This window comes from Erythrolamprus reginae, chromosome 3 (genome assembly GCF_031021105.1).
Source record: "Erythrolamprus reginae isolate rEryReg1 chromosome 3, rEryReg1.hap1, whole genome shotgun sequence".
NCBI lineage: Eukaryota > Metazoa > Chordata > Lepidosauria > Squamata > Dipsadidae > Erythrolamprus > Erythrolamprus reginae.
The window spans coordinates 12,831,716-12,852,202 of NC_091952.1; the positions used below are offsets into that span (position 1 = coordinate 12,831,716).

General features: G+C 41.6%; 1 protein-coding gene across 3 annotated transcripts in view; it reads left to right on the forward strand.

The window, feature by feature from the left end:
• The window catches only part of TAF4 (TATA-box binding protein associated factor 4), a 118,049-nt gene that overhangs the window by 53,284 nt on the left and 44,278 nt on the right, over nt 1-20,487 (forward strand). For 2 of the 3 annotated variants that reach the window (XM_070744513.1, XM_070744512.1), the window contains exons 3-7: nt 6,042-6,226; nt 9,701-9,820; nt 13,467-13,586; nt 15,699-15,821; nt 17,919-18,008. In XM_070744513.1, the coding sequence (XP_070600614.1) occupies nt 6,042-6,226; nt 9,701-9,820; nt 13,467-13,586; nt 15,699-15,821; nt 17,919-18,008 (638 nt within the window). The remainder of the gene's footprint in view (nt 1-6,041; nt 6,227-9,700; nt 9,821-13,466; nt 13,587-15,698; nt 15,822-17,918; nt 18,009-20,487) is intronic. The other variant, XM_070744514.1, reaches the window with a different exon arrangement.

The following is a 20,487-nucleotide window of genomic DNA, read 5'->3' on the forward strand; positions in this document are numbered from 1 at the left end:
CACAAAGCAGTCCAGTTTTCCCTCAGAACTATTAATATCAATTTGCGTAATAATGTTATTTCACGGACGATGGCTTTTACATAACGTGTGCAATAATTTTATGACACATATTGTACCGTTTCCATCATGTTCCATCAGTTCTGGAGACCTCACCTACAAAAAGATATTGACAAAATTGAAGGGGTCCAAAGACGGGCTACAAGAATGGTGGAAGGTCTTAAGCATAAAACGTATCAGGAAAGACTTAATGAACTCAATCTGTATAGTCTGGAGGACAGAAGGGAAAGGGGGGACATGATCGAAACATTTAAATATATTAAAGGGTTAAATAAGGTCCAGGAGGGAAGTGTTTTTAATAGGAAAGTGAACACAAGAACAAGGGGACACAATCTGAGGTTAGTTGGGGGAAAGATCAAAAGCAACATGAGAAAATATTATTTTACTGAAAGAGTAGTAGATCCTTGGAACAAACTTCCAGCAGACGTGGTAGATAAATCCACAGTAACTGAATTTAAACATGCCTGGGATAAACATATATCCATCCTAAGATAAAATACAGAAAATAGTATAAGGGCAGACTAGATGGACCAGGAGGTCTTTTTCTGCCGTCAGACTTCTATGTTTCTATGTTTGAAATTGTTATTTGCTGTTGTTTATACTGTTACTGAAAGTTGGGATATAGATCAATATAATATTTAAAAATATGATTCCTATTTATTTTTTTAACCTTTTTGTAAAACTTTCTTCTGAGTTTTCTGGTAAACTGATCATAGTGTATATTATTTAGTCAGCATTCTTTAAAAAAAAAAAAAAACCTTTAGTGATTTTCTCCAGGAAAATTAGTAAACTTTCTGGTGGATCAGAACAAACAAAAAATCCACTTAGTGTGAAGATTACATTGTGTGTGTGTGTGTATTGTTATTATATCAACTATCACTGAATTATTTCAGTGGTTTGTATAAAGCTAATAGTATAGGCTTTGGGGTACTGCCAAGTTTGTGACCTTTTATCAACTGTGCATGTATATACACACATATATTTATGAATGGATAATAGATGTGCAGATTTAGTAAAAAGTCTGACAGTGTTGAGGGAACTATTTGTTTAGTAGAGTGATGGCGTTCGGGAAAAAACTGTTCTTGTATCTAGTTGTCTTGGTGTGCAGTGCTCTGTAGTGACATTGTGAGGGTAGGAGTTGAAACAGTTTGTGTCCAGGATGCGAGGGGTCAGTAAATATTTTCCCTGCCCTCTTTTTGACTCGTGCAGTATACAAGTCCTCAATGGAAGGCAGGTTGGCAGCAATTGCTTTTTCTGCCGTTCTGATTCTTCTCTGAAGTTTGTGTCGGTCTTGTTGGGTTGCAGCACCAAACCAGACAGTTATAGAGGTGCAGATGACAGACTCAATGAAGATCTTATCAATGAGCACACTTTTAACCCTGCAGTTCTGTTCGATAAAACTCCCTAATGTTATGTTCCCGGGTCTATTTGACCCGGACCGCAAATTGATCATTTTAGGTACTTATATTTGGTCTTTTTGAAAGCTTTTTTCACTTGGAAACAAGTTTGAACATTTCTGCACACATTGAAATGAAAATTGAAATGAAAAAATTAATATTTATTGGTTTATTTTGCTGATAAAATGCGCCCCCCCCCCGTTTTTGTGAATTGTTTTTCAATTTATGGATAGTTTTGCTTGCAAAATGCGTTCTATTTTACTAAACCTGGTGTGGGATTGGTAGCTTGAACATAATGATATGAAAATTGAACTGGAAAAATTGATGCATATTTGTTTATTTTGCACATAAAAGTCTCCCGTTTTGATCCCGCACTATTAAATAGGCAATTTTAAATTGTTTACCTTTAAAATGAATTAACTATATTAATTTTGTTGTATTCTAGTTTTGCTCCTAGGAATTGGAGCCACTGGACTTTTAAAGTTTTTCATTCTTCTCCCTGCCCATAACTGTTGTAGTAAGTAAGCTAAGTCAGTAGCTCTATGAAGCTGAGCAGAGAATGGAAGGCTTTAATTTTTCTTTGGGGATATAATTCATTGCTGCACTGTCTGTTACAGATGCACTGGAGGGCAGTTATGGTTTTTATAACCACTTTTGTGACTAAAACTGCGATGGAAAATTAATTTAGAAGTTAGACAATTTGTGTTTCTATTTCTAAAACTTGCATTTCATTGGCTGGTGGCTTTTAAGGCTGGTTGAATAAATCCAAGCTCAGTGTTAGGTTTTTCCTCCAGTTGCTCTTTTCAGAAGTGAGTAAAGTGTTGGAAAAGTGGGACAGCAATCCAAGACAAACAATGTTACATTGGTGTGAAACCAGCAAAATAGAGTGAGTTGTATGGTAGATGGAAGAATGGAATTTAAATCTAACATACTAACAAATGAGTTGTCCCCCATTAAGATTTTTCAACCATTCCTCAACTTAACGCTATCTTATGCAGTCATTTTTGCAGTTAATACAGATGTTCCACATGTTTATTAGGTTGGGCATCTTCTTTAGAGATGCAATTTTCCAAGACAAAAAAAATTCTCAGATAGTCTTTTTTGTGTGTGCAAAGTTGTAGGTGTCCATACATGTATTTTATATTTATTTATTTATTTATTTATTTATTTATTCATTCATTCATTCATTCATTCATTCATTCATTCATTCATTCATTCATTTATTGGATTTGTATGCCGCCCCTCTCCGGAGACTCGGGGCGGCTAACAGCAACAATAAAAACAATGTACAATAGTAATCTGATGTTAAAAACGATTAAAAACCCATTAATATAAAAACCAAACATACATACATACCATGCATAGAATTGTAAAGGCCTAGGGGGAAGAGGATATCAATTCCCCCATGCCTGACGGCAGAGGTGGGTTTTAAGTAGCTTACAAAAGGCAAGGAGGGTGGGGGCAATTCTAATCTCTGGGGGGAGTTGGTTCCAGAGGGCCGGGGCCGCCACAAAGAAGGCTCTTTAGTTGACGGGACCCGGAGAAGGCCCACTCTGTGGGACCTAACTGGTCGCTGGGATTCGTGCAGCAGAAGGCGGTCCCTGAGATAGTCTGGTCCGGTGCCATGAAGGGCTTTATAGGTCATAACCAACACTTTGAATTGTGACCGGAAACTGATCAGCAACCAATGCAGACTGCGGAGTGTTGGTATAACATGGGCACATTTGGGAAAGCCCATGATTGCTCTCGCAGCTGCATTCTGCACGATCTGAAGTTTCCGAACATTTTTCCAAGGTAGCCCCATGTAGAGAGCGTTACAGTAGTCGAGCTTCGAGGTGATGACTTTTACATGACTGTAGAACTGATTTTGCTGCCGAAAGGAGAGAAGTGATTGAGAGGGTTGTCGACCAATATTGCCGCTCACTGAAACCCAGAATGCATCAACAGAAGCTTTGTTGAAGAAAATTTCTGGTGTTTGTTCTAAGAGCTGTCCAGCAGCTTTTAATCTTCGTTGAAACTGGGTCAAAATAAATTTTGTATGCTGCCTTTCTACATAAATGCCTTTTGCTTGCAAATTATGAGGTGAAGCATATTGTTCAAAGGGCAAGTTACCTCTTTTCGCATCTTAATCAAAACTCAACCAACGTTTCTGCCGCACGAATCCTAGCGTCTAGTTAGGTCCCACAGAGTCGGCCTTCTCCATGTCCCGTCAACTAGACCAATGTTTCCCAACCTTTTTTGAGCCGCGGCACATTATTCATATTTTCAAAATCCTGGGGAACACTGAAAGGGTGGGCGGGGTGGGGCGGGGGGGGCGGGCTAAAGAAAAGTGTGGACAAAAAAACCCTCTCTCTTCCTCCCTTTCGCTCTATTTCTCCCTCTTTCTCTCTTTTCCTTCCTTCCCTTCTTTCTCTCTCTCCATCCCTCTTTCTTTCTTCCTCTCTTTTTTGCTCTCTTTCTCTCTCTCTCCCTCCTTCCCTTCCTCTATGTCTTTCTCCCTCCCTTGCTCTCTCTCTCTCTCTGTCTCTCTTGCTATCTCTTTCATGCTTTTTTCTCTCTCTCTTGCTCTCTCTCTCTCTCTCTTTCACTGTCTTGCTATATGTCTCTTTCTCTTTGCCTCTCTTGCTATCTCTCTTTCTTTCTCTCTCTCTCTGTCTCTCTTGCTATGTCTCTTTCTCTTTCTCTCTCTCTCTGTGCCTCTCTTGCTAAGTCTCTCTTTTTCTCTTGCTATGTCTCTCTTTCTTTTTTTCTCTCTCTGCCTCTCTTGCTATGTCTCTCTTTCTCTTTCTCTTTCTCTATCTCTCTTTCTCTGTCTCTCTTTCTCTGCCTCTCTTGCTATGTCTCTCTTTCTCTCTCTCTCTGCCTCTCTTATATGTCTCTCTTTGTTTCTCTCTCTCTCAGCTGACTGCAAGCGGGAGCCCTGACGGCGGCAGCTGGACGTGCTGCTGGACACCGTATATGCCAGGCCCGCAGCGCCAGCATGTACGACGTCTAGCAGAACGTCCAACCGCCACCGTCAGGGCTCCCGCTTGCAGTCAGCTGAGAGAGAGAGAGAGAGAGAGAGAGAGAGAGCGCTCCCTCTCGCCGCCGCCATCTCCCTGCGACTGCCTGCGGCCGCTGCGGCCCCCCCCGCTCCCATCGCCAGTGCCCTCCCGCCGGGCCACAAAGGACACTTGCCGTCGACACCAGAGGAGCTCCAGCTGGGTGGGGCGCTGCTGGTACTTCCGTCCTGGGGCTCCCGCTCGCAGCTGTCCCCCGGCTCCTGCTCGATGCCGCGGTTTTCGGCGCTCTCCTGCTGGGCCCCAAAGAAGGAAGGCGGGAAAAAGGCGCGAAGAATGGAGCTCTCCTTCTTCCTGCCTTCCTTCTTTGGGGCCCAGCAGGAGAGCGCCGAAAACCGCGGCATCGAGCAGGAGCCGGGGGACAGCTGCGAGCGGGAGCCCCAGGACGGAAGTACCGGCAGCCCGCCCAGCTGGAGCTTGGCGGCACACCTGGCCATGTCTCGCGGCACACTAGTGTGCTGCGGCACACCGGTTGGGAAACGCTGAACTAGACAATGTCGTTTGGCGGGACCTTGGGGAAGAGCCTTCTCTGTAGGGGCCCCGGCCCTCTGGAATCAACTCCCCCCAGAGATTCACACTGCCCCCACCCTCCTTGCCTTTCGTAAGAATCTGAAAACGCATTTATGCCGTCAGGCTTGGGGCTACTTGGGGCTGCCCAGCGAATGTGTAGGATGTGGTAGTATGCATGTGAATGCTTGATTTTTAAATGTTTAGCTTTTTAAAGATAATTTTTAAATTAATTATTTCTCTTAATTGGATTAGAAGTGTTTAATTTATTTATTTATTTTATTTATTCATTTGTCCAATACACAAATACATAGGAAGAAAATAACACGAAGTAATATATATATAAGGATAAAAGTGAAAATAGAGGAGAAGATATATGAAAGGAAGAAAATATATATAATATATGAGATAAAGGAAAGACAATTGGACAGGGGACGAAAGGCATACTAGTGCACTTATGTACGCCCCTTACTGGCCTCTTAGGAACCTGGAGAGGTCAATCGTGGAGAGTCTAAGGGAGAAATGTTGGGGGTTAGGGGTTGACACTATTGAGTCCGGTAATGAGTTCCACGCTTTGACAACTCGGTTGTTAATGTCATATTTTTTACAGTCAAGTTTGGAGCGGTTCGTATTAAGTTTGAATCTGTTGCATGCTCTTGTTTTGTTGTGGTTGAAGCTGAAGTAGTCATTGACCGGTAGGACGTTGCAGCATATGATCTTGTGGAAAATACTTAAGTCGTGTTTTAGGCAACGTAGTTCTAGGCTTTCTCGACCCAGGGTTGTTATATATTGTATTTTTTATTGAAATGTTGTAAGCCGCCCCGAATCCAGAGAGGGGCAGCATATAAGTCCAATAAATAGATTGATTGATTGATTGATTGATTGATAGATAAATAAATAAATAAATAAATAAATTTCTCTTAGTGCCTTCAGTTACGCTTGTTGCATCTTCCTTTCTCTGCTGGGGTTGATTTTCCCTCTCATACCAACTCTGATGGGTGCTCTCTGTGTATTCTTTTAGGCATGGTCATTGTACGTAGCGAGAGTGGCCAGCTACTGATGATCCCGCAACATGCTTTGGCGCAAATGCAAGCCCAAGCCCATGCACAGTCCCAGTCTCAAGCGACCATGACTCCTCGCCCTGCCACATCAACCAGTGCTTCTCCGGTCCAGCTCTCGACTGTGCAGGTCAGTTCCCTGAGAAATGTAAGTAAAATAACACCTTAAATTCTTTCTTACTGTCAAAGGTATCAGTAATTGGATGCGAAAATGACCTCGGAAGACAGGGGAGAAGAGAGGCTGCCTAGGGAATGCTGAGATAAAAGACGGAAGAGCCCACAATTAAATAACTGGCTGAGAAATAAACTTAGAAAGAGTCTGTCCTAACTAATCAGGAGGCAAAAAGAGATGGCGGGAGATTTGTATTCCCAGAGCCAGGGGTAGGCAAAGTTGGCTCTTCTGTGACTTGTGGACTTCAACTCCCAGAATTCCTGACCCAATCATGCTAGCTCAGGAATTCTGGGAGTTGAAGTCGACATGTCATAGAAGAGCCAACTTTGCCTACCCTTGTCCCAGACTGTCAAGATTCTGCTAAGGTAGCCTCTATAATAAAATAGAATTTGCTCATTTTGTCATGTTTCCCATCTGGTCTACTTGGGAGGCTGACATTATATCCGAGTTGGCTGTTTACAAAATGTCTAAAAACTTTATGTGTGAGAATAAATGCTGTTATTGGTTGTAATTGTATGAAAAAATCCCACCTCCTTCAGCATGTGAAATCTCCAGCAGATTATATTTATGGCTAGCACTCTCTGTTTTGATTTTGACACAGAAATTGTCCATCTGTTTTTCCTTGCTGCCATTAGAGTGCAGGTCTTTTAAAGGTTTTTGTTACTCTAATGAATGTTGATAATTTTTAGAAGGAAGTCAAACAACTTCCAAGATGACCACTCTTGTCATCAGTCTTTAAGGACATACTAACCTTATATATTGTCATGTAAGAATAATATATTGATAATCCCTGGTTTTGATTGTTTTGCTTCCAATTTTAAATAACCCTGGGAGTTAAAAGGAATGATAAATGCTGCAGTTCCCCTATTTTACTTTACTATCTCTCTCTTCAAAATTTCTCCCCCTCCCTCCCTGCCTCCATGTGTGTTTGTGTGTGTGTGTGTGTGTGAGAGAGAGATTGTTGCAGGATGTGAAGGGAACTGTATATGCTTCTAAACAGATGAAGAAGTCCATGAGATATGCATATAGTTTTGAATTTTAAAAAAATGTGGCATGAAAGAGTTAAAAATTTCCATGTGAGAGAAAAGAAAGTGCTACTTCTCGAAGGTTTTATTTTCCAATTTTATTTAAAGATTATTTTGATTTTCTTCTGGTACCTTGCTTAGGAAAAGCTTGTGATCCCTGGATACCAAAGCTTCCATTCCATTTATCTTGTAATTTCTTTTCAGTGATAATGATAATATTGAATAATAATGAATAGTAATTAATAATTAGAAGAGCCAGTTTGGGACATCCTGTTTGCAAACATTTCAAAGTTCTTGCTATCAGGAACTTTGAAATTATCCTGCTCTATTTCCTGACTTTTGGGGGTTTGGGACTAATTTTTGATTTGTATGTTTATCCTTTAACAGTCCAAGTTTCCTTAAGTAGATACTATTTCCTCAAATGTCCGCGAAATATAAAGGAAAAAACTTTGCATGCTTTGTTTGATATTTTTTTAAAATATATAAATCAATCCATTTAAAATTTTAAAGGTACTGGGATATTTGGCCCTATCACAGGGACACAAGCAGTTGAAAGCATTTGAGATGGGAATGGAAGCTAGGGTGGATCACTTTAAGTACCTAGCTGAGAGTTTTGTGTTTAATAATTGATTTTATGCCGTTTCCCAGTTGTGCCTGAGCTGTTTTCACTTTGAGTATATATAGCCTTTATATTATTAATATAAAATAATAGCATCCTTACTTAATATTAAGGCGGTCACACTTCTTGCAGCCTGGAAAAGTACTTTATGTCCATCAAGCTCAAACTGACAGCTTTAGGGTCTCAGAATCAAGGCAGCATTTCAGAAATGAAACCCACTTAACGTTTTAAGACATAAAAGGTTTTGTTATTTGATTTTGCGTAATTGGATGTTGAAATATTTCAGCAATCATGCACATCGCCTCATTCAAATTTTACTCCAATTACGGCTTCGTTTTGATTACCTTCTTAGGGTCTCTTTGCAATTTGCCATTTCAATTTTGGGGTTAGCATTGTTTTTATAAACAGGCAATTCTCGACTTAACCACCACTTGTTTAACGGCTGTTCAAAATTGTGACAGAGGTAAAAAAAAAAAGTGAATTATGACCAATCCTTATATTTTATACACCCCCATAGTCATGTTAAAGGGTTAAATAAGGTTCAGGAGGGAAGTGTTTTTAATAGGAAAGTGAACACAAGAACAAGGGGACACAATCTGAAGTTAGTTGGGGGAAAGATCAAAAGCAACGTGAGAAAATATTATTTCACTGAAAGAGTAAGTAGATCCTTGGAACAAACTTCCAGCAGACGTGGTTGGTAAATCCACAGGAACTGAATTTAAACATGCCTGGGATAAACATATATCCATTGTAAGATAAAATACAGGAAATAGTATAAGGGCAGACTAAATGGACCATGAGGTCTTTTTCTGCCATCAGTCTTCTATGTTTCTATGTCACGTGATCAAAATGCATCCCACATGCATTTACGATGATTGCAGTATTGCAGGTCACCTGATTGTATTTGTAACTTTTCCAAGGGGCTTCCAACAAGTAAAGTTGATGGGGGAAGCTGGACTCGCTTAATGACCATATCAAAAAAGGACATAAAATTAGATACAATTCACTTAAATGACTGCCCCACTTAGTGATGGAAGTTGCAGTTCAACTTGTGGTTGTAAGTTGAGAACCACCTATATTTGCTTGTTTAAACAAACAAGCATTTTTATAAAGCTGCCAAATGTTACTTTCGGCATTGTACAACTGTAATAGGAGAATTATACTAAAGGTCTGCTAGCAGTAACTGGCCATGGTATACTTTCTCTTCTCTATTTACTTTTAAATTTGCAGTTTTCCTAGTGGAGTGGGATTCTTCCTGGTGGCTTTATTCTTCCAATCCTCTTTTTCTAGACCGTATCAAAGAGCCTATTTGTGACATTATCACAACTTAACAAAATACTGTCACAAGCCATATTTGCCCTCATCACCACAATAACACTTAATGTGTCTTTGAATGTATCGGTTCTCTGTTTTTATTATTCTTTTATTATATTGATTATATTTAGCGTGAAAAGTGACCTCTGAAATCTCAGTAGGGAAAAAAAATTAACTTGCAAAAGTGCAATACTCTATATGATTGTGTAGTCACAGGCAGGTTTTTATATGCAAAGGTTTGTTTTTAAATATCAGTGAAAAATGTCAAAAGCCACGTTTTCAAAATGATGAATACAGATCAGATAGCAGTTAGCAGTGACCGAATCAGGCTGTAGGCATACTTTGAAGGAGAGACAGCTGAATAAAGTACACAAGTTATTTTAAGTCTCACAAAACACCCTTCTCCCTGCCCCTCCTTCTGCTAAATTATTTTGTGACTCCACCTTTATTTAATCATATTTAACTGCTTTTTGGTGAATGTACCTTTTCCAGGCACCGGGGACTCCTATAATTGCTCGGCAGGTAGCACCAACCACTATAATCAAACAAGTGTCTCAGGCACAGACAACTGTACAACCCACAACAACGTTACAGAGGCCGCCTGTCGTCCAGGTAAATGGTTTTATTTTTGTTTTTAAAGCCAGCTCATACTCCTTCTGATACTGTCACAATAATATTATAAATATTGCTACTTCTGTTGGTTCCTTATGATTAATACATTGTTGTTTGCAACTTATGATTAATGGTTGTAAGTGTGATTATGACCTATGACCTTATTAATTGCCATTTATATGGACACTGTGAGCATATGCACCCAGGACACCTTCCTTGTTTGTCCAATCACACTTAGTCAATAAAGAATTCTGTTCTAAATTCTACTCTACTCTACTCTACTCTACTCTACTCTACTCTACTCTACTCTACTCTACTCTACTCCATCCCATCCCATCCCATTCTACTCTACCCTGCCCTATCCCTGTTCCTATCCTTGTCCCTCTTCCTGTTCCTGTTCGTATTCCTATTCCTATTCCTTTTCTTTCTCTGCTCTACTCTACTGAAGGGAACAATTAGCCAAGTACTGTGATGCAGCTAGGGTGGCTTTTATCTTTCTGAATACAGCAAATGAAGATGAGAAAACTAGCACATGCTCTTCACCACTTCATTATTATTCATTACTGCCTACAAACAACACGAGCCTCTATATCTCAAAGGTGCTTTTCCAAAAGGCAACTGGCCTGTGTTTTCCTAGTGGAGGAGGAGGAGGAGGAAGATGTTTTGTTTCTCATTCAAGACGCTTCATCAGTTGTGACTGGGCTGCGTGGGTGGGGGGATGGAAGGATAGATCATCCCCATAACTATTGAAGCTCCTTGGATGACAAGCGAAACGTCGTCTTCTTCCTCAAGGAAAAAACACCTTTGAAACAACAATGACCTGGATGACTGAGAATTTCTATAGATAGGCTTCTATGTCTGCTAAGACACCTCGGGGAGATTATTATTATTATTATTTATTGTTATTTATTGGATTTGTATGCCGCCCCTCTCCACAGACTTGAGGCGGCTAACAACAATGATAAAAACAGTATGTAGAAATCCAATTAATAAAACAACTAAAAACCCTTATAATAAAACCAAACATACACACAAACATACCATGCATAACTTGTAATGGCCTAGGGGGAAGGAATATCTTAACTCCCCCATGCCTGGCGGCATAAATGAGTCTTGAGTAGTTTACGAAAGACAGGGATGGTGGGGGCAGTTCTAATCTCCGGGGGGAGTTGGTTCCAGAGGGCCGGGGCCGCCACAGAGAAGGCTCTTCCCCTGGGGCCCACCAAACGACATTGTTTACTCGACGGGACCCGGAGAAGGCCAACTTTGTGGGACCTTATCGGTCGCTGGGATTAACGGACCTTCTCTCAAAAAGATGGGTGAGTCCTACTGTACAAAATGGGTTTGCTATTAAGCCACATACAAAGGATTGCAGGTGACTTAACAGTAACTGAATTTAAACATGCCTGGGATAAACATATATCCATTGTAAGATAAAATATAGGAAATAGTATAAGGGCAGACTAGATGGACCAGGAGATCTTTTTCTGCCGTCAGTCTTCTATGTTTCTATGACTTCTTGAAATAGTAGTGGATCGCGAACAAGTAGATTCATTGGAAACTTTGTAAGATTTATTGGTCGGATTCTTGGACACTTTATTGGAATGCAATCTCAGATTTGTAACGTTATCTTCTTACAGCTGAAATTCCACACACATTGGAAGTAATATTCCAGAAACCCCACTTAGATACTTACTTTTAAAATTACAGTAAATCACGAAGCCTCATGATTTAGATAGCATAAGATCCTACATTTTAATATTGTTCACAATAGATAAAGCTCAGCAGAAAATATTCCTGATAGATTACAAGCTTGAACACCTTTGGGAGAAATAACAAACTTGGATTTGTCTGTCTGTGTCTGGTTAATGCAGGGTTTATTGTCACTTTATGAATATTGCCTACTTAATATTTATAGAATAGAATAGAATAGAATTCTTTATTGGCCAAGTGTGATTGGACACACAAGGAATTTGTCTTAGTGCATATGGTCTCAGTGTACATAAAAGAAAAAGATACATTTGTCAAGAATCATGTGATACAACACTTAATGATTGTCATACGGGTCAAATAAGCAATGAAGAAACAATCAATACAGTATTAATAAAAATCTTAGAATACAAGCAACAAGTTACAGTCATACAGTCCTAAGTGGGAGGAAAAGGATGATAGGAATGATGAGAAAAAACTAGTAGAAATAGAAGTGCAGACTTAGTAAAAGGTTTGACAGTGTTGAGGGAATTATTTGTTTAGTAGAGTGATGGCATTCGGGATGGCATTCTTGGTGTGCTGTGCTCTGTAGCGACGTTTTGAGGGTAGGAGTTGAAACAATTTGTGTCCAGGATGTGAGGGGTCAGTAAATATTTTCACCGTCCTCTTTTTGACTCTATCCATTCTCCATTGCAGATACCTCCCTTTTAAAATTTATTTAATGTTGCAAATGGTTGTAAATAAGTTATTTCCTGATATTTGGACTTTTAATAGTTGTCAGGCAGTAAACCCATTGAAGAGGCAAAGGAAACTGGAAATACATTTCAGTTCTTCCCTTAAATAATATCTTTTAAATTACCCAATACATTTTTGTGCCTCCCTTCGTAAATTGTTCTTAAAGGTTACCCTTTAAGGCTACTGTTGGGACGTGGCAGCAAACATTTATTTGTTTGTTTGTTTGTTTGTTTGTTTATTTATTTAGTTAGTTAGTTAGTTAGTTAGTTAGTTAGCTAGCTAGCTAGTCCAATACACAATGAGGGTTTTAGTGGGTGTATATACACACACACACACACACACACACACACACACACACAGAGTAAAATACATGATGAAGGTTATAGAGGAGATACTCATAGTAAAATATATCTATGAAAGAATAGAAAAGAAGATATAGTAATAGAACATATCAATGAAAGAATAGAAGAAGAGATATAGGAATAGAAGAAAGTTATAGGAGATATAGGAGAGTATTCCCACCTTCCCCACCCATGATTAATGTCTCATCCATGCTTGTTTGCCCAGCAGACCCACATTTGGGGGGAATTCTTAATAGAATAGAATAGAATTTTTATTGGCCAAGTGTGATTGGACACACAAGGAATTTGTCTTGGTGCATATGCTCTCAACGTACAGAAAATAAAATATACATTTGTCAAGAATCATGTGGTACAACACTTAATGATTGTCATAGGGGTCAAATAAGCAATGAAGAAGCAATATTAATAAAAATCTTAGGATATACGCAACAAGTTACAGTCATACAGTCAACATGGGAGGAAATGGGTGATAGGAATGATGAGAAAAACTAGTAGAATAGAAGTGCAGATTTAGTAGAAACAAGCAAAATTGAAACTAGTGTCTCTAACAGTGAGCTGTAACCAATGACTTACATACTTCTGTGTGCAAATTCTACCACCTTCTCTTTTTTTTAAGCAGCGCTTTTTAAAATCCACTTCTAGGGCTTTCAGTTGAATGCATGGGATTTTGTGCCACCTGGTGGTCCTTCTTTTAAACAGAATTAAAACAGCGTCTAAAAAGCAGTATCTATTTTGGGAGATCGACCACGGAAGACAATCTGATTGTAATGAATTCGCTCTTATTTCTCTTCCTTCCTCTTCTCCCTCCCCACCTCTAATCTAATATCTTTGTCTTGCAGCCTCAAATTGTGCTGGGTAGTCCTGCACAAACAACAGCGTTAGGAACAGCAACCGCTGTGCAGACTGGAACCCCTCAAAGGACAGTGCAAGGAGCCACAGCAACCTCCACTGCGGCCACAGTAAGACGCTGATTGCTATTTGCTGCAAGCCAAAAAGACACATCTTGTTAACTCACAAAGAACAGAATCCTCAAATACATGAGATTATTGGTAAAATCAGGAGTCTCCAACACCCAGTCCATGGACTGATACCAGTCCGCGGCATGCCAGAAACCGGGCCGCGCAAACAAGCAAAGCCCCATCCATAGGATGCACGTAGCCATACCTCCTCTGGTCCGTGGAAAAACCTCTCTCGCAGAATGAGTCCCTGGTGCCCAGAAGGTTGGGGACCACTGCTGTAGACTATGACATACTTTTAGAAGTATGAAACTACAGTTGCTAATTCAGGTGGTCCTTAACATACAACCACAATTGGAAACCAAAGTTCTGTTGCTAACCAAGGAGTTGTTAAGTGAATTGCACCCGATCCTATGACCTGTTTCCCCACAGTTGTTTGTTTGTTTATTTGTTTGTTTACTTACTTACTTACTTACTTACTTACTTACTTACTTACTTACTTACTTACTTACTTACTTACTTACTTATTTATCAGATTTGTATGCTGCCCCTTTCCGCAGACCCGGGGCGGCTCACAGCAATAATAATACAATGTAAATAAATCTAATATTTAAGTTAATTTAAAACCCCAATTTAAGAAACCAATCAAACATACTGACATACCATGCATAAATTTTATAAGCCTAGGGGGAAGGGAAAGTCTCAATTCCCCCATGCCTGACGACAGAGGTGGGTTTTAATTTGTTACGCAAATCATGCTTCTGCCATTGACTGTGTTTGCTTGAAATTGACTGGCAAATGGCAATTACACGACATGGCAATTATTATAAATGCACGCTGGTTGCTAAGCGCCCAAATTTTGATCTGGGGGATGCTGCTATCATTGTAAGTGCGAGGACCAAGTTATAAATCATTATTCAGCACACTGCAACTTTGAAAAGACACTAAACAAACAGTTGTTATTCAAGGACTACCTGAATGTTGTGAGGCTATAAATGCCAATAGGAGCAAATATAAAAGTTACTAATCTAATTAGCCGCTCCGAGTCTCCGGAGAGGGGCTGCATACAAATCTAATAATAAATAATAATAATAATAATAATAATAATAATAATAATAATAATAATAATAATAATAATAAATAATACTTGGGTGTGGAATTCTTCACTAAAATATGAATAAGCAAAATCTCCAATTGATAATTTTATAAAAGAAATACAGTGATACCTCGTCTTACAAACGCCTCGTCATACAAACTTTTCGAGATACAAACCCAGGGTTTAAGATTTTTTTGCCTCTTCTTACAAACTATTTTCACCTTACAAACCCACCGCCGCAGCTGGGAAACCCCACCTCTGGACTTCCATGTTATTGTGATGCTGCAGGGGAATCCTAGCAGGGGAATCCCAGCAGCACAAAAACGGGCACTTCACTGGCAACGGAAGTCCAAAGGTGGGGTTTCCCAGCGAGGGGAGCCTGAGTTAAATCGCAGCATCGCAAAAACACAGAGGTCCAGAGGTGGGGTTTCGAGGACTTCGGTGTTTTTGCGATGCTGCGATTTCACTGATGCTCCCTTTGCTGGGAAACCCCACCTCTGGACTTCCATTGCCAGCAAAGCGCTCATTTTTGCGATGCTGGGATTCCCCTGCAGCATCTCAAAAACACAGGAGTTCAGAGGTGTGGTTTCCCATGGAGGGGAGCCTCAGGGGAATCCCAGCAGCGCAAAAACGGGCGCTTCGGCTGGCAAAAGGGGTAAATTTTGGGCTTGCACACATTAATTGCTTTTCCATTGATTCCTATGGAAAACATTGTTTCATCTTACAAACTTTTCACCTTAAGAGCCTCGTCCCGGAACCAATTAAGTTTGTAAGACAAGGTATCACTGTATAATGACTTAAATGCCCATGGAGGGGTTTCTTTTTGTTGTTTACTATTAAATTTACTCATGTCAAATCTTTACAAATGGTTTGAGGGTCAAAGAGCTGAATGCAGCTATGCCCATTTCCTCAAGCTGATTATTCAGTTACCCTTTTAGATCTCAGAGCCTGTTTTTTCCCTATCTTGACTTTTTTTTTTTTTTAAAGCTGACCTGTTTTATCTTTATTTGTTTCAATAGGAAACCATGGAAAATGTGAAGAAATGCAAGAATTTTCTCTCAACGCTAATAAAACTGGCCTCTTCTGGAAGGCAGTCAACAGAAACTGCAGCTAATGTGAAAGAGCTAGTCCAGAACTTACTGGTAAGTGGATCTGTTCAAATAATTATTGCAAGCATGGTTTTAGATCAGGGATGTCAAAGTCGGTTTCATTGAGGGCCGCATTAGAGTTGTATTTGACCTTGGGGGGCCCAGAGGGGCCGTGGCCAGAGTTCATGTGGCCAGCTTGACATCACTCTTTCCAGTGCCTGTGGTGGCCCGAGCGTTCTGCCAGTGAAAACAAGCTCCCGAGCTCGGGGGTTGCACGAGACCATGGCAGCTGAAAAAGGATCTAAGAAGCTCATTTTCTCTGGCAGAGCAATGCGGGATGGTCCTTTGCTCTTCCTTCCTTCCTTCCTTCCTTCCTTCCTTCCTTCCTTCCTTCCTTCCTTCCTTCCTTCCTTCCTTCCTTCCTTCCTTCCTTCCTCCCTCCCTCCCTCCCTCCCTCCCTCCCTCCCTCCCTCCCTCCCCCCATCCATCCATTCATCCATCTCTTTTTATGCCACCCTTCTCCTTAGACTCAGGGCAGCTTACAACATGTTAACAATAGCACTTTTTAACAGAGCCAGCATATTGCCCCCACAATCCGGGTCCTCATTTTACCCACCTCGGAAGGATGGAAGGCTGAGTCAACCTTGAGCCGGTAATGAGACTTGAACCGCTGACATACAGATCTACAGTCAGCTTCAGTGGCCTGCAGTACAGCACTCTACCTGCTGTGCCACCCCGGCTCTCTTTCCTGTTTCCAGGACAGCCCTGGAATTAGACAGATCTAATTCCCCCGGGCTTTGAATTTGACACCTCTGGTTTAGATCATGTAATTTTAAGCAATGTTGTGGATAGAAGAACATTTTTAAAAAAATTAAATCACAATATTGTTTAAAGATTACATTTTTAACCCTAACCCTAAATCTAATCCTAAATCTTTTATAATTTCTTGGCGGTGAAAATACCTTCCCTCATCCCTTGGAGGCCCTCTGGCCTGTTTCCCAACTTCTGGTGGGCCCAGTAGGCTCCTGTTTCACCTTCCCCAGACTCCAAAGGTTTCCTTGGAGCCGGGGGAGGGTAAAAACGTCCTCCCCTATACCCCCAGAGGCTCTCTAGAAGCCAAAAACGTCCTCCCCTATCCCCCCGGAGGCTCTCTAGAAGCCAAAAACGTCCTCCCCTATACCCCCCGAGGCTCTCTAGAAGCCAAAAACGTCCTCCCCTATCCCCCCGGAGGCTCTCTAGAAGCCAAAAACGTCCTCCCCTATCCCCCCGGAGGCTCTCTAGAAGCCAAAAACGTCCTCCCCTATCCCCCCGGAGGCTCTCTAGAAGCCAAAAACGTTCTCCCCTATCCCCCCGGAGGCTCTCTAGAAGCCAAAAACGTCCTCCCCTATCCCCCCCGAGGCTCTCTAGAAGCCAAAAACATCCTCCCCTATACCCCCCGAGGCTCTCTAGAAGCCAAAAACGTCCTCCCCTATACCCCCCGAGGCTCTCTAGAAGCCAAAAACGTCCTCCCCATCCCCCCGGAGGCTCTCTAGAAGCCAAAAACGTCCTCCCCTATACCCCCCGAGGCTCTCTAGAAGCCAAAAACGTCCTCCCCTATACCCCCAGAGGCTCTCTAGAAGCCAAAAACGTCCTCCCCTATACCCCCAGAGGCTCTCTAGAAGCCAAAAACATCCTCCCCTATCCCCCCCGAGGCTCTCTAGAAGCCAAAAACGTCCTCCCCTATACCCCCCGAGGCTCTCTAGAAGCCAAAAACGTCCTCCCCTATCCCCCCCGAGGCTCTCTAGAAGCCAAAAACATCCTCCCCATCCCCCCGGAGGCTCTCTAGAAGCCAAAAACGTCCTCCCCTATACCCCCCGAGGCTCTCTAGAAGCCAAAAACGTCCTCCCCATCCCCCCGGAGGCTCTCTAGAAGCCAAAAACGTCCTCCCCTATCCCCCCCGGAGGCTCTCTAGGAGCCACTCCTTCCAATGCCTGTGGTGGCCCAAGTGTTCTGCCAAGAACTGTTACAGGTTTCTCCTCCGCCCCAACTTTTGACTTATCCAGCAGTCCCTTTCTCATTTTAGTAAAGTTCATAAGGTGTTGCCCTTAAACAAACAGATATTTCATTGAATTAATAAAATTACTGTTTAATTTAATTTAATCTGTTTCATAGGATGGAAAGATTGAAGCAGAAGACTTCACCAGTAGGTTGTACCGGGAACTGAATTCTTCACCTCAACCATACCTTGTGCCTTTCTTGAAGGTAATGATGTCTTTTCATTAGTTTTGTATTTCCTGCAACAATAAACCTGGACTTTCTTAGGAAAGGTACTTGCAAACAAAGGAATTTGAAAAGAGTAATAAAAATGGCTGAATGATGACTGGAAGAATAATTGTTTTTTTCTTCCGTGACAAGATTGTAGAGAACTCATAGGAAGATTTGGTGATACAGAAAATTAATTACTGAGTTCAGAAATAATAGTGAGCAGAACATTAAACTGAGGTCAAATTCATATGCTGACTGTAATGTAACTGTATGTATACATAATGTGTATACATACAATACTTCATCTAAAGTTCTAGAACTGTATAATGTAGGGATTCTAGCCTTGTCAACCTCAAGACTTGTAGACTTCAACTTCCAGAATTCCCTAATGAAACTGAATAACACCCATGACATGACTTGAGAGAAGTGAGGAAGAGTTATTATGATACTGCTCTGTATCATTGGGTTTAGTTCAAAATAGTTGAGCTGCCCCTTGGTCCTGCTGTAGGGGGAGACTAGCAAACGATTTACCGCATTAACAATTTTGAATAAGTGGATCTTTGAGCAGCATATTTGATAGGCTGGCTTTCCCAATTGCATTTATCCCTTAATCTTTGTACAATTTTCTCTCTTGGTCCTGATAATTAAGACTTTGCACTCCGAAACCTATTCGTAATGAAATGCCTGTTGTAAAGGTTACAGTGGAATGGGTGCTGAAACCAGTACAGTGGTACCTCTGCCTAAGAACGCCTCTACTTACGAACTTTTCTCCTTGGAGGGAGGAGTCGACAGTCAGGATGGGTTGTACTCGCTCGTTAGAGGCATGTCCGAGTCATAGAAGTATAAAAAGGCTGGAACCGCCCACAGACCCAGTTTTTCTGACTCGCTTCTAACAGAGACACCTCGTGCAGCACAACCTACCTTGTCTGTGACTCCTTATAAATAATCTTCATTAGGTTAGTAATCCCAATTTTTAATCAGTTTAACTTGGTCCTGAGGAAGCAGTAGAGTGCAGTGACCTTTTGGTACAACTCTATCTGCGGGGGGGTAGGGCTTTTTGGTCCTCCCCACCCCCACTGGCTCCTATTGTCTCCTTCAGCCATTAGGGCTGCCTTGGAGCCACTCGCAGGCAAGCCATAAGCCTGGTGAGGGATCCTGACTGGTTACAGTCTGACCCCCTTTGCCAACGTTCCTTCCTCCTAGGCACAACGTGCGAGTTTCCTCACAGTGGCCCCTAATTCCCCCTGGAGCTGGTTACAGTTCTGGTAAATAACAAAAACAAAGGGGTTTTATTCTATTTTACCTTTGTTTTCCTCCCAGAGAGTTTTCTGACTCCATGCCAGGTTTTCCAGGAGTCTTGGGAGAGGATTGAAAAACGCCGATTCTTCATGACGCAGGAGAAATTTGCCGGCTTTTTTATCAGGCGTTAGTAACTCAGCTTCGGCCGGCTATATTATTAAGGTCTTTGGCGCCATCTTCTGGCCAAATCCTGCAACGGTCTCAGTAGTTTGCCCAAGTTTCTGGGTTTCTACTGTTTTTTTGACCAGGCTTAAGAAGGAGATAGCTATTTAAGGATTCATCCTTTTCCAGAATTAGGGGCTAGGTTATTTATTTTTCAGCATATATATATATTTAGCCCTTCCTTGCAAGACTCATTTTCAACAGTTTCCTATTTTATCCTCACAGACCCCTGCAGGGGACTTTGTCTTGCTAAATTTTCCTCTGCTTTTTATTCCCCTTTCCCTCTTCCTTAGCTATCTTGCCATGGCAGACCTGGCTAAAGCAGGAGGGAAAAGAACCAAGAAATCTGTCAGGCCTTCACAAGTGGATTCTGATCTCATTTCCCCTACTCCAGAGATCAGGGACCCGACCCCTCAACCTTCGAAAGCAGAGAGGCGTAGGGATCTTACTCTACAACGCCTCCATGAGAAAGCAGCTAGGACTCTTTCCCCTACTCCCAGAATTCCTAATCAGGCTCCAGCTACTATTACCCCTTCTGGGTCCGCTGGAACTTTGGCTGCCAGCATTTGGGGCCCAGCTGGTTTGCCAAATCAAAATTTAAATCCAGACACTTCTAGACCCCCTGTTCCTCTTTCTCCTTCAATTCTCATTGTACCTCCAGTTCAACCTGGCCCTTCCTCAGAGGTTCCTCAACAGATACCTCAGGCGATGCCTCCTCCAGAAGACCACCCTTCCTCTTCAACAACCTTTGATACATCAGCCATCCAGAGGTGGATTGATTCAGCAGTTCAACGCAGTATTGAATTTAAGCTTAGCTCTTTACCCACTACCATTCCTTCTAGACCAGTACCTGCGCCACCAGTGACCCCTCTTTCCCTTGCTGCCTCTATCCTCAGACCTAATCAAGATTCGTGGTCTGATTCCTCGACTGAGGACTCGGATTCTTACGACAAGGATCCTCCAGAAGGGGGTCATGCCGGCCTGTCTGAGGACGAAGAAGCTTCTCCAGCATTGC